This window comes from Pyrus communis, chromosome 8 (genome assembly GCF_963583255.1).
Source record: "Pyrus communis chromosome 8, drPyrComm1.1, whole genome shotgun sequence".
In the NCBI taxonomy this organism is placed as follows: domain Eukaryota; kingdom Viridiplantae; phylum Streptophyta; class Magnoliopsida; order Rosales; family Rosaceae; genus Pyrus; species Pyrus communis.
In genome coordinates, this window is record NC_084810.1 from 6203383 (window position 1) to 6219006 (window position 15624).

General features: G+C 37.2%; 2 protein-coding genes across 2 annotated transcripts; one reads left to right on the plus strand and one right to left on the minus strand.

Moving 5' to 3' along the window:
• The first annotated feature begins 1926 nt into the window (after positions 1 to 1926).
• LOC137742660 (myosin-2-like) lies at positions 1927 to 12527 on the plus strand. Its single transcript, XM_068482583.1, has 23 exons — positions 1927 to 2824; positions 3208 to 3309; positions 3408 to 3551; positions 3645 to 3795; positions 3924 to 3951; positions 4110 to 4284; positions 4444 to 4507; positions 4643 to 4656; positions 4746 to 4830; positions 5445 to 5548; positions 5674 to 5812; positions 6233 to 6351; positions 6452 to 6604; positions 6686 to 6775; positions 6877 to 6954; positions 7444 to 7602; positions 8557 to 8760; positions 9024 to 9229; positions 9315 to 9450; positions 9595 to 9724; positions 10022 to 10161; positions 10747 to 10935; positions 11715 to 12527. Exons 1-23 carry the CDS (start codon positions 2426 to 2428, stop codon positions 12141 to 12143), a joined length of 3438 nt encoding a protein of 1145 aa, XP_068338684.1. The 5' UTR covers positions 1927 to 2425; the 3' UTR covers positions 12144 to 12527.
• Positions 12528 to 13194: 667 nt separating this feature from the next.
• LOC137742395 (chlorophyll a-b binding protein 13, chloroplastic-like) lies at positions 13195 to 14652 on the minus strand. The gene is made up of 3 exons (XM_068482255.1): positions 14399 to 14652; positions 14126 to 14287; positions 13195 to 13807 (listed from the first exon to the last, which is right to left on the minus strand). Exons 1-3 carry the CDS (start codon positions 14519 to 14521, stop codon positions 13298 to 13300), a joined length of 795 nt encoding a protein of 264 aa, XP_068338356.1. The 5' UTR covers positions 14522 to 14652; the 3' UTR covers positions 13195 to 13297.
• Positions 14653 to 15624: the final 972 nt, after the last annotated feature.

Sequence of the window (15624 nt, forward strand, 5' to 3'; positions counted from 1 at the left end):
TATTTGGTAAATAAAATATTAGAATTTCAAGTTCTGTTTCTGTTATTTTTGTTTATTTCTGAATTGTTCTCCAACAATATATGCTAAGAAAACATGCACGTAGTGCTTGTTTAAGCTTGATATATATTGTTGGGACCAGATTGATGAAGTTTGGTTCATCATTTGACAAGTATAATGTGAAGTGTGGTCCATACGAAAGAGAAAATTGAGAGTATACTTGTTTATTTCGAAAGCAAATGCCATTCTATGATACTTGGGTTTTAAGTCTTTCACCTATTTATATATTTGTACAAGTTTTCTCATATTTGTTTGTTTCTTAACCTAAGTTTTACTTCATAACATATTTTAACGCACCCTAACCAAAGTTTATTTTCTTTAAAATTGATCAAACAATTGTCTCTTAGGACTAGAGTCTAAGAGTACTCTTCTCTATTTACAAGTGAAACTTTTGTAGACGTCAAATTCTGTACCAAATTTAAATAAATATATAAGAAATTTAATCAGGAGTCGAAATAGGTGCTTTTATATTTTTACTAACAAACAAATTGACACTTTTATTTTTCTTTACACAAGCAGTATTCTAAGAGTTTTTTTTATGTAACATATTGAGAGTGGGGTTTGGGCTGGTGGGCTAGTAATAATTTTGTATCAAAAATCACTTAGAATGGTGAGGAGAAATATCAGCATTATGATTCTAGTGATTATGATACTCTACACGTTTTTTGCTACAATAACGATATTCTACACGTTAAATGCAAGTATTTAAGATTTGACAAATAAAGAAAGTACAAGTTTTTAAGAGATGCTAGATATCAAATTTCACCTAATTAATTTTTAAACATTGTCCCCTTGAACTTCAACCAAAAGAAAAAAAAAATAATAGAAAAATGGTCAACCACCTTTGTACAAATCATTTTCTCTCATAAATATTAGGGATTTGTGAAGAAAAAAAATATTAGAAAGGGCTATGTTATCCACACATTTCTTTTTACTTCTCACACATTCCTTGTTAATTTTTGTCATTTGATATTTTTTAATTCATCCGATCTGACGATCGAAAATTAATAAAGTGTATGAGAAGTGAAAAAGGGTGTGATCCACACACACTCCGGTTAGAAATTTAATTTAATAATGGTCAAATTGACATTTTCAAGTTTGTTGGGTGTGATTATCAAATTGTACGTAAATAGAAAATAGAAATACACCAAACCCTATCCAACAAAATATAAAAAATCTTTTTCCTTGGTAACAAATAAAAATTGACCAAACCAAAAATAGTATGATTCTATTATTGTAATTTCCTCAAAATCTCCGTGCTAATCCAAAACCCCATTAACTAACAATTACCACTGTGGCTCAGTAGGTCCCATTTTATTCAAAATTTGCATCTTTTAAATCCCTAAATTCTATCGGATCCAAACGGCTCTCTGAACTGGAAGAGGCAAAATTTTGGAAACAATCTGCAGAGAAATAAAAAATTAAATTTAAATTCAAACCAAAGAAAATAACAAACAAAACAATGCTTTGAAGCAAACCAACGTATATACTAATCTTCTTCGCACGCTCCAACTCAAGAGTTGGTTTCCAATTTATTTATTTTTTTCAAGTGGCTCTCTACCATTATAGTAGAGATGAATGCTATCTTTAGATCACGGAATGATGTCAAATTTCTTTAACTCTTAAATTTAAGATTTAAATTTCTAATATAATAAATTTATCGTTTGAAAAAAAAAGTTATTTATTTATTGTTTTTCAAAAAACAAAGAGAGGAGAAGAAAAACAAACAGAACAGAAACAGGGGCTCATCTATCTGTTTTCATACAACAAACAGATTGTCCATTTTTTTTCCTCCATTTTCCCAACTCTCTTCTTCCTCCTCCTTCACAACACCCCCACCCCCCCCCTCTCTCCCCCCCCCCCCCCCCCCCTTTCTCTCTCTAGAAAAAGAGGTTTGTCTCCTCAACAAACTCAACCTCCCCTTTCCTTCTAGTCCTCCTTCTCCAACTCCTCCCCCTCCCTTCTCTCCTCTCTCTTTCTCTCTCTAAACCTCGTAACTTAGGCTTTCAGTATCGAAATCCCCAAAACGTAAACCCCTCGATTAGCCCAGTTTCGGAGTTCGTCTCCCTCGGTTTTTCTTTCTCCCCTAACAAGAAAAAGATTGCGCATTTCCATTTGCACAGCTCGCCGTCCGTCCAATCCCCAATTGGGTTTTTCTGTTTCAGTCTGATGAGAGAATTTGAAGAATTGGGTCGCTGTTTCTGGACACTTGGATCTTCGGATTTTGTGGGTTCTTGGTTTTCTTCGCAATGCGGGGTTTGAATTGGGTCGGGGTCCAAGTCTGAGGGATTGAATTGACGTTTCGAGGTGTGAATTTGGGGGTTCGGGAGGTGTGCATAGACTGAATTTGTAGCTTGTGGTTGTGAAAATGATGGTTTCCGTGTCTCCGTCGATGATAGCGAGGAGCTCGTTGGAGGAAATGCTGGAGTCGCTTCAGCGAAGAGATATGGGGGAAAAGCCAAAGGAATTGCCGCCGGCATTACCAGCTCGGCCGCCTTCCAAGGCTCGGCTGCCGTCAGCCCGCCGCTCTATGCCCAACAACTTCAGGGTCGAAAACGCAGAGGGTTCTCTGGAGTGTTTACCTAGTTTGAATAAGAGAAAAGAGGGGGACTTGGGGTTCAAGGCAGGTCATTTTGGTGTGAAGAAGACGGAGAATGATCAAACTGTTGAGTCGCCCTACGGCGGGTCACTGGAGGACTGTCGAACGAGGCCGGAGAAGATTGCAAAATCGGATTGCGATGACAACATTGGTTATTTCATCAAGAAGGTAATTAGGAGGGTGACAGTTAGTTGGCTGATCTCCTTTTTATTTTTATTTTTTATGTTTCTTTACTCTTACGCATTGCTTTGTGTTACAGTGTTATTTGGAGTATGGTAATCCAAGAACTTTAGTCCATAAGATAAGTTTTGGGTAATGTGATAGAGCTTGGATTTATATGATTGCAATGATTCCGCAGAATTTGGATTTTGGTTATGATGAACACCTGTACTTTCAAATTAGAGGTCAAACCTTTTTGTTGAAATGTCATAGATCCGTAAGAAAAAAAAGATTTTTGTTCGATATCATTTTGTAAATATAGCATCTTTGTTCTTTGGGCATAGGAAATTTATATGTAAAACATGAATTGATGTTGAAATATTTGGTTTCAGAAACTTTGTGTTTGGTGTCGGCTACCTAGTGGGCTGTGGGAGTTAGGAACGATACAGTCAACTTCAGGGGACGCCGCACTTGTTTCACTCTCTAGTGGAAATGTAAGTTCATCAGTTTTTGGCTTCACCCCAAATCCCATTTCAACTGCTGAAGGTACTTAGATTGATGGGCTGTTTATGCCCTTGTTCTGTTACTGTAGGTAATCAAAGTGCATAGAGTTGAGCTCTTACCTGCAAACCCAGATGTTCTCGAAGGTGTGGATGATCTTATACAGCTTAGTTATTTGAATGAGCCTGCTGTTCTTTACAATCTTCAGTGTAGATATTCCCAGGATATGATTTATGTAAGTATCACATTTTCCTGTTGCTTATGCATTCGTTTCAGATTCATGTCTTCTTCTCTTCTCCTTTTACATTCTCGTGTTTTTATTCTGTAGAGCAAAGCCGGGCCAGTTTTGATTGCAATCAATCCTTTCAAAGATGTTCAAATTTATGGAAAAGATTCTATTAGAGCTTATAGGCAGAAACTAACAGACAAACCTCATGTCTATGCTGTGGCAGACACTGCTTATGACGAGATGATGACAGGTGCATGACACCTATTTTATTTATATATTTACTTTTGTGCCGAATATTTTCTTTTTATGGTGGCATTGTTTAACTTGTTCTGTAACTTGTTTTTGACCGTTTTCCTGGATGTAAATTTTATTTTGCAGATGATGTAAATCAGTCCATAATCATAAGGTTAGAACCTCTTCAAATTGGTTTCTGGTATATTAGAATCTTCTTTGTGAATCACGCTTAGTACTTGTGTACTGTGTTATCCTATACTAGATCATAAAGTTCATTGTTAAATCAGAATGTAGTTTGCAAATAAATAGTCAATAAATTTTCTTTTACAGTGGGGAAAGTGGAGCTGGGAAAACCGAGACAGCAAAAGTTGCAATGCAATACTTGGCTGCTCTTGGTAGTGGCAGTTGTGGCACAGAGCATGCAAATGCAATCCTTCAGACCAATTGTATACTAGAAGCGTTTGGAAATGCAAAAACATCCAGAAATCAAAATGCTAGCCGATTCGTAAGTTACTTTATTTCTTTCTTCTTTTTGAAGTTTTATTCAAAGTTATTGCCTGGAATTGGTTATTTATTTTGGCAATGATATCCATCCTTTGTTTTTCATTACTCAATTGAGGTCTAAAGGGTATGCACTTTAAACATGGTTTCTGCTTTGCTTCAGGGGAAATTGATTGAATTTCATTTTAGCACTGCGGGAAGAATATGTGGTGCTTTTATCCAAACATGTAAGCTGTTTAAATTGAATAAATTCCTTTTCTGGTATTCTATTACCTGACTTGCATTTCAATCAGAGTAACTGACTTGATTTTACTACCTCATTCACATGTCAACTCCAATGCGGCTATCATGATTGTGAACAGTTTTTTTGGACAAGGTAATTAGTTGCCCCTTTTGAGTTTAATCAGCTTAGTTTTAGCTGTCTAAATATGCCTTATCTGACACTAGAATATCTCATTTGAGCAGTCCAGAGTTGCTCAACTAGAAAATGGTGAGAGGTCGTATCATGTCTTTTATCAACTCTGTGCTGGCGCTCCATCAACGCTAAAAGGTAGGGAAGTTTTATTTTAATCATCAATTCTAGTTGCTTGTTTCACCATATGTGGCAAAATGGCAAATTCATGCCCATTAATCTATTTTCTAAATTTATGTCCTCTTTATGGGATGCCTAGATTTATAAATTATAGTGTCACATCATAAGTTCGGGGGTCTACTTTGTTGAAATCTTGCTGTATGACCCATGAGCTTTAACATAATTGGCATGGGTTGGGGTTACGTGAAAAGTAAATCTTAGGTTGAATTCCTCTTCTAAGCAAGAAAGGAAAACAATATAGTAGTTGGCAGGGAACCTAATGTTTGGAACCACTATATCACCACATAATGTTTGGAACCACTAACACCACATAAAAATATTGAGCTCCAGGCTAGTCTTCTTGATTCCTTTTTACAAAATTGGTTCGTATGGTGATTAGCAATGATCAGTTATCAGTAATGGCCCTTGCTTGTGTTTCAGAAGCTGGCAGGAAACGTATTAAATGGGTTCATTACAAGTTCTATGATAACCATTTGCCTTTTAATGTTTAGTTCTGTTATTAGACAAAATTAGAGCCTTCAACAGTTCTGCTGTACAAGTATTGGGGAATCATTGTTTGTTTTTGATTGCAGAGAGGCTAAACCTTAAAAGGGCTAGTGAGTACAAGTATCTTAATCAGAGTGATTGTTTGGAAATCGATGGTGTAGATGATGCGCGAAAGTTTCATATACTTGTGGTAAGTAAAGAGATAGTTGTTTATATCACCATTCATGCAATCAATATACTTTCTTTTCCAGTTTGTTCCTTCTATAACCAAAGTGTCACTTTCTCCCATGTTGTATTGTTTTTGCATCTCCTCAGGAAGCGCTAGATGTTGTTCATGTTTGTAAGGAAGATCAAGAACACATGTTTTCATTGCTGGCTGCAGTGTTATGGCTGGGAAACATATCATTTCAAGCGATTGACAATGAGAAGCATGTGGAAGTGTTAGCTGATGAAGGTAAGAAATAGGTCATTCACTTGGTGATCTTTCCATAGGATATTTTGTATAGAATGCTTGATTCTAAGTCAGTTGCATACCTGGCTTGGATTTTTAATGAAAGTTCTAACTACTAAGGTTTTCTATTTGGTCATTCACTGGATCACTGGAATGGCATTTTGGGGTCCGCTACTGCAGTCATATTATTGAGCAGTGTTAAGAGTGTTGTGCACATATATGTCCAAAAAGACCTTTAAAATTTTGTCTATCCAAATTTTTGTAAGAGGTTTCCCTCGGTGTCTGATTTCATTCCATGTGAACCATCTGCGGTCTCAGAATGTGTTTGTTCTATTAAGTCAAATATTACTTTTAGACTTACACTTGAGCACATGAACAGATGCCTACATATGAGTAACTTCTCTTTGTTTTTCCATTGGGCAGCTGTAACCATTGCTTCCATGCTGATGGGTTGTAGTTCCCAGGAGCTAATTCTTTCTTTGTCCACCCCTGAAATCCATGGTGCCAAGGATAGTATTGACACAAGGCTAACACTGAGACAGGTTTGTTAATTTCTGTAACAATCTATGCTTGAGTCCTGACAGCCTTTAAATGTTTTGATGAAAATAAGGCTTATTTTTTCTTTCGTTCTTTCGTATTCAGGCAATTGATGCAAGAGATGCGTTGGCAAAATTTATCTATGTTAGCTTGTTTGATTGGCTTGTAGAACAAATTAATAAGTCACTTGCAGTGGGAAAATGCCGTACTGGGAGATCCATCAGTATACTTGATATTTATGGGTTTGAGTCATTCCAGGTACTACTATATACTTCACTTTTGGTGATGTTTGCAATAAGATTTGTGTATTTAGTAATGATCTTAAGGGCTATTTTTCAGAAGAACAGCTTTGAACAAATGTGCATTAATTATGCAAATGAGAGGCTGCAACAACATTTCAACCGACATTTATTTAAGCTTGAGCAGGAGGTGAGCATCTCAAGTGCAATGTAGCATTAAGGTTGCTTAGTGTCAGACTACATGTTATGACTAAACGTGTGAATTATGATTGCTTATTCCTTTTACTTCAGGAATGTGAATTGGATGGGGTTGATTGGACTAAAGTTGATTTTCAAGACAATCAAGAATGCTTGAATCTGTTTGAGAAGGTATTTCATTGAGCCTTCTATATCACCGACCCGCTAATTTTTCATCAGAATTTCATTAGATTCATCTTCACTGTATAGTATATGTGACATTCAAATCAACTTGTATAATTTGTGATAATTAGGGGTTGGGCCTTCACATTTTGCTTTACCTTGATTAATGCTTATGATATCTTAATAGAAATTCACATTGCATGATTGCTACAAAAGCAATGAATTACGTGGTATTAGTCTTCTGTTCTCTTTATATGTTTTAAAGAAAAACTTCATTAGCTCAGCTGGAGGAAAACCCCTCAACTATCCACTTGTATGTTCTAATTGATTCTTAATTGTAAATTCATTTGGTTCGTTTCTTCTCCAAAAAAAAAAAAAAAAAAAAAAAATTGTAAATTCATTTGGCGCCCTTCTCCCGTTGCAAAGTAAGAAGGGTGTATTACGGATCATAGTATTTGCCTCTATCATTAAAGCCACTTTTTATTGTGTTGTGGGCAGAAACCTTTTGGGCTACTATCCGTGTTGGATGAGGAATCGAACTTCCCTAAGGCAAATGATTTGACCCTTGCCAATAAATTTAAGCAACACTTGAATGCTAATTCTTGCTTTAAAGAAGAAAAAGGAAGCACTTTCAGTATTCGCCATCATGCTGGAGAGGTTAGTTTTTGTTTGAGCATGTTCCCAAGCTTTAGTTGTGTGCTGACTTCATTTGCACTATTGTATATGTACGCACCAACTTAAGAATTGTTTTGACTCTGCTTTTTATCATTCTTTCTGCATGCTCTGAAAGTAGTGCATAGAAAGTAGCTAAGTGAATCATGGAAAGGTAAAAATAACAGTGGTGACAAATTATGATTGTCACCGTTTCGGCCTTCTTATTGGAAGATTTCTGAAATAACTCTGGTCTTCGGATTCGCATCGAAGGTGTTGGACATTAACATCACGCCAAGGTTTCTTGGACTCACTCCTAGAGAGATGCTAGAAAATTTCTGGCATCACTTCGGAGGTGCCTTCAACTCAACCCAGGCAACTCATCCTTTTCACAAACTTTACTTTGATTATTAACTGCTATCCTCATTGTCATCACCAATCTTCATCCTCTTCAAGGAACTATTGTTAATTGCAAGTTTGCAACCACTTGATTAACACACATGTTTCCTGTTGCCTCTGCTTTATTGATATCAAGGGTGTCTTCAATCCACCCCAGACAACTCATCCTTCCCAAAATTTTTACTTCTTTGATTCTTAACATTTATCCTCATTCTCATCACCAATCTTCATTGTTAATTTGAGTCTCCTCAAGCTACCATTGTTAATTGTGAGTTTGCAACCACTTGATTAACACATTTTTTTTCCTTATGACTGGTTCCTTGGCTTTATTAAATAACTTACGCCTTGACCATAGGGAAGGACTGGCTTACGAGACATTGCATTGGTTGCTCTTGATTCTCTTAAATGTAATTTGAGGATAGTCCAACTTATGTTTTTGTACTAGGCAATACATGATGTAAGCCTGTACATATTGATGCAAGTTTGATGACCTTTATTTCTATAAAATTGCTATTGGTTTTCATAGTGTAATAGTTTTACTAACATTTGTATTTTTATTAGGTTCTATATGACACAAGTGGCTTCCTGAAAAAAAACAGAGATAGGTTGCCTTCTGTTTTCGTCCAACTCCTGTCATCGTGCAGATGCCGGCTTCTGCAGTTGTTTACCTCCAAAGAGCTTAAGCAGTTCCAGAAACCTGAAAATGGTTCGTACCAGATAGATGCATTGGACCCTTCAAAATCAAGCGCTGGTATTGACTTCAAGGTACATATGCTTGCACAAGTTTTAGCTGGATATAGGAGTAGCTTTTGTATGCTTAGATCAGATGCCAAAATTTTGAATGTCATCCGAGTAGGATGGGACTTTGTTAGATGAGTTTGGATGATAGTTTTCTTTTGGTAACAGATGGGGGTCGATGATCTTATTTGTTCAGAAAGCTACATCTCATTCTAAATTATTGAACAGTGGCTGAGACATAGCTGTACTGCATCGTTTAAAGTTTAATTGTACGTCATTCATTCCTGTAGGGTCAATTGTTTAAACTACTGCACCAGTTGGAGAGCAGCACCCCTCACTTCATTAGCTGCATAAAGCCAAACAGTAAGCAGCTTCCCGGCATGTATGAAGTAAACCTTGTTTTACAACAGCTCAAGTGTTGTGGAGTTTTGGAGGTTGTTAGAATATCACGATCTGGATACCCTACTAGAATGGCACATCAAGAATTTGCAGGAAGGTTGGTATACATTGAACCGGAGTTACAGGTTTTTAGTTAGTACTGGCTTTCTCAACTATCTTTTCTCATGTGTCTTTTGGATTAGGTATGGTTTTCTACTTTTGGAGGACGATTTACCTCAGGATCCCTTAAGTCTATCCATTGCTGTTCTAAAAAGATTCAGTGTCCTCCCTGAGATGTACCAAATTGGATATACGAAAGTGTTTCTTAGAACAGGGCAGGTGAGCTCCTTTAAGAGTTTTGAAATTTTTCTCTTCATTTCTTTCTGTTTTTATTTTTATTATTTTTATTTATTTTTATTTTTATTTTTTAAAGCTTATTTCTCTGGTGGCTTTCCTAATGTTGCTGAGTCTGGTTGTTCATAGATTGCATCATTGGAGGATAAGAGAAAGAAAGTTCTGAGAGGAATAATTGGTGTCCAAAAATACTTCCGTGGTCACCGAGCTCGTTGCCACTTTGATCAACTTAAGGAGGGAGTCCCCAAGATACCATCAAGTAATGCCTACTAACTTTTATAGTTTCATTTGATCAAGACATTTAGCTGTTTTTATCATATATTACAGCATTGTTTGGTACAATTTGATACTTCTTCTGAAAAACAAAATCCTGGTTCAATACAAATTTTGGACTCTCTTCAGGATGTTGTAGTTTGGCTGACCATACTGTTCTTTATGTTATGAAATGAACATACTTGAATTTTTGGTTCAAACTCCATTTGTTGCCCAATTCATGTATAATGAAAAATAATATCTTTTGACTACCTTTTAGTATTAATGGAAATTACTTTTTAAGATGCAGACGGTCTTGGTGAAAATACTGGAAGGAAAGCAGGTTCTTGTGAAACTCTTGATGAGCGTCAAAATTTGAAGAAGTCACATCCTGAGAATGGGAAAGCTAAAAGGAAGGCTGGCAGGAAGATGTCAGAGGTGAAGGTACTTCCGATAAAGTAATTACTTGCTAAACCTGTTTTCTTTGCCTCATCTCCTTATGAAGATCTTAATGCTGAAAACACACTGAAATTTGACTAGTCATTACCCAATACTTGCTCTTTTTAGCTGATTTGTCAAAAAATTTGTTCAACAGTTATAGTTATAGTTTTACTTTTACCTAACCACATGAAACAATCTAACTTTATTTAATAGAACCAAAAACACGTCCGGTAGGTTGAAGGTTGAGTTTTCAAAAGCACTGCATTAGCTTTAATCTTGAGTTTCAGTTTTAAATAGAAGTCTTTTCCAGTGTGGTTAAAGAATTTTATCTTCCTTGGCTATTGAATTTAGGTCGCCCCACTGTATAGACAAAATTCTCCAAGGCTTGAAAAATTTAAATTGTGAAAATCTGCTCTTTGAAACAGTATGATTACACTTAAAGCTGAAAATTGCAAGAAATACTTGTGCATTTTGGTAAATTTTTCTTTTTGGAGGTTTTGTAAATGAAAGGTCGACTATTTTCCACTCTCTTATGTCTCTGAGGTTTGCGGATCTGAATAACTGAACGTGGAAATGTTTTCTGAACAGGATTTGCCATCAGATTTGGCAGAGCTTCAAAGGCGGGTGCTTCAGGCTGAGGCAACTCTGGTGCGGAAGGAGGAGGAAAATGCTGAATTACAGGAGCAACTGCAACAATTTGAAACAAGATGGTCAGAACATGAATCAAAGATGAAATCGATGCAGGACGTGTGGCAAAAGCAGATGGCGTCTTTACAGGTGAGTTTTCTTGTGTATGCTTGATCTTAGTTTTAAGAGATATGCACAAGTAGTATTATGCAATTTATGCTTATAGAACCAAAAGCGAATCCTGAAATGAGTAGAAGAATTGGGGAAAATGATGCAACTTGTATGGTTGTTCCAACTCACAGTCAATCTGAATATTCAGATCTGAAACAGTAATGGATGCTAAAATTATGCAATTTTAATTTATTCTGTAAAACTGCATTATAAAGCTGCACAAGAGATGGTTATCTTCATCCAATTAAAATCATATTCTTGCTGCATGCGATGAAAACCCAAATTGACCAGTGAGTTTGTTGTTCTGGTGACTTGGAGATGATTATCCAGTTTATGTCGACTTAGAAGAAGTCAACTGTTAACGTATGTTATTAAGTTGAACTCGATAGGGTGTTGTGTTTGTAGTTTGTACCCATGCGTCATGGGTTCGAAACTCCCCCCTCCTAATTTATTGTAATAGTATTGAACTCTCCACCCTTCCCCCCTTGTAGTATTAAAAATTTTGAGAAAAAAAAAAATTGAACTCGATGAAGTCTTTTGAACCTCCACCTTTTTTCGATCAACATTGTTGAACTGCCACCTTAGTCGTAAGCTTTTGGGATCATAATTTACTTCACCACAACCAATGTGCATGCACATGCATCTTCACCTTATATTTACATTTTGTCTCCTTTGAAAGAAATGGATGGTTCCTTGTTGATGATTGACATCTTAGATTGAACTTTGCATCACCTTTAATACTCTCTATTATTATGCAGACGAGTCTTGCTGCAGCCAGAAATAGTCTTGCATCTGACAATACTGCTGGTCAACCTGGAAGACTAGGTTCTGTTTCATCACCCCGCTACAATTCTGAAGAAGCCACATCTATGGGATTCAATGGAGCAGGGCGTGAGGCTAATGGCAGTTCAAATGCAGTCAGCAGTCTGGTGAAGGAATTTGAGCAGCGGAGACACACATTCAATGATGATGCGAAAGCTCTAGTTGAGGTAAAACCTGGGCAGTCAGCTGCAAATATGAATCCTGAGGAAGATTTACGAAAACTTAAACACCGGTTTGAGTCCTGGAAGAAAGAGTACAAGGCAAGATTACGGGAAACAAAGACAAAGCTTCATAAAATTTGGCACTCAGAAGAGGAAAAACGACAGAGAAAATGGTGGGCAAAGATAGGCTCAAGAGCATTGTAGTATCTTGTTTTAGATGATCAATCACCATCTCATGGTGGACCAAGAAGGAGATACCTAAGAGGATGATTGAAGAAAGGAAGTAACTTTCTCAGTAAGCTACCTCCTTCTTCAGTAGCTACTCCTCTGTTTATATATCTCGCATCGCATATCGGTGAATCTTGGTGTGGTGTAGTATTATGGAGAGAAACTTGTAGATCTACCAAATTTTTGTGACTGGGAATGTTGATGATCAAGTGAACAGAAAACTAGGGACTTTTAAGTGGTTTTCAGCCGCTATTTCTTTGTTGATTAGTTTACGTAGTTTGTGTATATTCTGTTGGCATTGATGTAATGTGCTACAGTGTAGATCTTGTTATTGAAGATGTGGGAAAATATGTTCATATTGTCTCTGTATGAAGTGATTAGTACCTGATTTTCCAATGTGTTTTTTATCTTTCTAAAAGCATATTACATATATAATTGTAGGGTTATCGTTATTCTATATTCAACTCCTGAGCAATGTGTTTGTGTGGGGGAGTTTGGTGCCTAGGATTGGATTGGATAATTTTATAATTTTAAAGTATATATGTTGAGGATAGAGGTGAATAATTGTATATGTAGAAGTGATGACACCTGAAAGAAACTCATCCTTCTTATTGTATCACTTTGTATATTTGTGAGGTCTTAGGTCACTTAGTACTACGGTCTAGTGATATTTCTCTTTACTTGTAAGTGAGAGGTCTTAGGTTCAATTCTCGGCAAAGACGAATTTGAATGACATTATTGCTAGTCTATTGTGAGGCTTAGCTCACTCCCATATCCCTTAGTTTAGATAATATCCTTTGTTAAAAAAAAAAAAAAAAAAACAATCTGCTTGGATGAGTAATTTATATTTTGACTTGGGCGCAGCTAAGGGCTTGAGCAGTTTGCTCTCTCCTTGCACTCAAGTTTGATATCTCCGTCTTGTTATTGAACAAAAGAAATGATTCAAAGTAGATCTGAAATGATGGAACTAAGAAGATTGGATTACAGTTATAGAGTTGATACTGATAGTGAAATTTGAGAAATCTGATCAATTAAAACGGCAAGTATTAACATCTCCATAAAATTTTCCATTCAATTACATTCTCCCAAACAAGATTAATAATTACTAACTAGAGGAACTGAAGATTAATTTATGATCCGGGCACAAACTTGGTGGCATAGACCCATGCATTATTAGCTACAGGGTTGTCAAGGTGGTCCAAGAGGTTCTCTAGGGGACCCTTCCCAGTCACAATGGCTTGGACAAAGAACCCAAACATGGAGAACATGGCTAGCCTCCCATTCTTGATTTCCTTCACCTTGAGCTCGGCAAAGGTGACAGGGTCATCGGCAAGGCCGAGGGGGTCGAAGTATTGTCCTCCGGGGTAGAGGTTGTTGCCCTCTCCTACGCCATCAAGACCGTTGATACGGAATCCTTCAACGAGACCCATGAGGATGACTTGGAACCCAAGCACTGCTAGGATGCTCTGAGCGTGGACTAGGTTGGGGTTGCCCAAATAGTCGAGGCCGCCTTCTGAGAAGATTTGAGCTCCGGCTTTGAACCACACTGGCTCTTTGAAGTCCACTCTCACCCATTTCTCGAGAACTTCTGGGGTGATGCAGCCTAGTGCTCCAAGCATAGCCCACCGGCCATGGATCACCTAAAGTTGCACAACATTACTAAACCTCTACTTCCAAATCAATGCAAAGTAGTATAATCGTTATCAACAACAATCTCTCGTTAGATATAAAAAAATTTATGTTGTCAGACTGTAAATTAAGACTGCATCATCAGTCTCCACTCATTTTGGTTTTGAATTGCGAATAGAAGGCAATAACATGCATGTATTTTTGAAAAATATGCTTAACGTCTTGCTTCATTAATTCTTAATCTTATGTAACTGTTTGGGTTATTTGGGGAGTGGAAAATTAACACTAATGGGAGTGAAAAATTAACAGTACTTGAAGTGTTGAAATACCTCAAGAGCCCGGTTCTTAGCAAAGGCCTCTGGGTCAGCTGACAACCCTGCAGTATCCCAGCCGTAATCACCAGGAAATTCTCCGTTCAGGTACGAAGGAGTCTGAGCAGAAAAGGGTCCCAAATACTTCACTCTGTCTGGTCCATACCACAAATCATTCCCCTATTCATGTCACAAACCCCGAATATTAGACATGCATTCTGTAGTTTAGACTAATTTAGTGTAGACCATCGCTCGACTAAAAAAAAAAAAATTACATAGATACGTACGCACCATGGTGTATTTGCCAGTTCCCACTGGGACAACATCTCTGAGAGTGTTAAAACTTGGCCCTCGGCTTTGGCCAAGAAATGGGGTTGTTTTTAGAAGAGTGCTTGAGCTAGCAGCAGCTGCCATGACTTTCCAAGCTTTCAGAACTTAATTCCGATGACTTGATTTGTGTTCTGATGAATTAATTGGTGGAATTGTGTTTGAAGCTTGGAAGTGTGTAGAAAGGAAAGCTGTGTGTGCAATATTATGCACAGATGGGTGGTAGAGAATGCAGGAGTGGGAAGTAATGGTGGGCATTCTGAGGGTTTGAATCAACCAATGAGAAGGTTTCAAAGGATTTTTAAGCATCTCCAACTCATATCTTTCTATCCACATTTTATCTAGCCAAAGGCACATCACAAACTCACAAGTCCTTAATATTAATTTGTTGGGAAAACTTGCACTGTGTGGCACAGATGGATTTAGTGTTTGTATGGGGCCCTACGGCAAATTCCTGATGGATCAATGAATGGTGGTTGTGATTTAACGTCTCTAATTGCTCGGGAGTAACTTACACAAAACGGGCTTACTACTATACCGGATGTTGTGGTTAATAATATAATATCAATTAACAAAAACTTACACATGACATGTTAATTGTATAATGTATATTATATTATTGGCTTGGGATGCCATAGTAGCTATGTACCCATTCCATGTTAGTCATTCTCCAGACTGATAGGGACATGTTGCCCTTGCTTGGGGGAAGGGGCTTGAAACAACACATTTTATTATATAATGATAAATTTACACTAAGGAGTGACGTAATTGGTTTCAAACTAGCCATCCACGATATTCGAACCCCTTACCTACAAGTAAACGGATAATGAGCCAACTAAAGGTCATGTTTTATATGCAGCTACACAAGTGCATAATGAGCCAACTAGTAAGTTCTTGTTATGAATTCTTTAATCTTTCTCGAGTAATTAAGGTTATATACGTACAAGCATGGTAATGGCTTTACTCGTGCTGGAGTTTTTCTTAAGTCCCTTGTCAATTAACTATTGGACTTGAGGAGACGCGATGAACGGCGACATTAAGAGCCCTTAGTCAGGGGACTCTTAGTATATATCCTCGATGATCATGGCCTATGAGGGGCCATGATTTGCAAGATGATTATCTCGTTAAAATGATCCCGAGATTATTTGACTATATTAACAGGGCTTGATAATGGAGGTGGTAGTGCTAGT

Coding starts and splice junctions, on each gene's coding strand:
- LOC137742660 (XM_068482583.1), top strand. CDS start 2,426: ATGATGGTTTCCGTGTCTCCGTCGATGATAGCGAGGAGCTCGTTGGAG. Junction 5,549..5,673: donor GAAAGTTTCATATACTTGTG/GTAAGTAAAGAG, acceptor GCATCTCCTCAG/GAAGCGCTAGATGTTGTTCA. Junction 10,936..11,714: donor AGCAGATGGCGTCTTTACAG/GTGAGTTTTCTT, acceptor ATTATTATGCAG/ACGAGTCTTGCTGCAGCCAG.
- LOC137742395 (XM_068482255.1), bottom strand. CDS start 14,521: ATGGCAGCTGCTGCTAGCTCAAGCACTCTTCTAAAAACAACCCCATTT. Junction 14,288..14,398: donor GAACTGGCAAATACACCATG/GTGCGTACGTAT, acceptor TGACATGAATAG/GGGAATGATTTGTGGTATGG. Junction 13,808..14,125: donor CTAAGAACCGGGCTCTTGAG/GTATTTCAACAC, acceptor GTGCAACTTTAG/GTGATCCATGGCCGGTGGGC.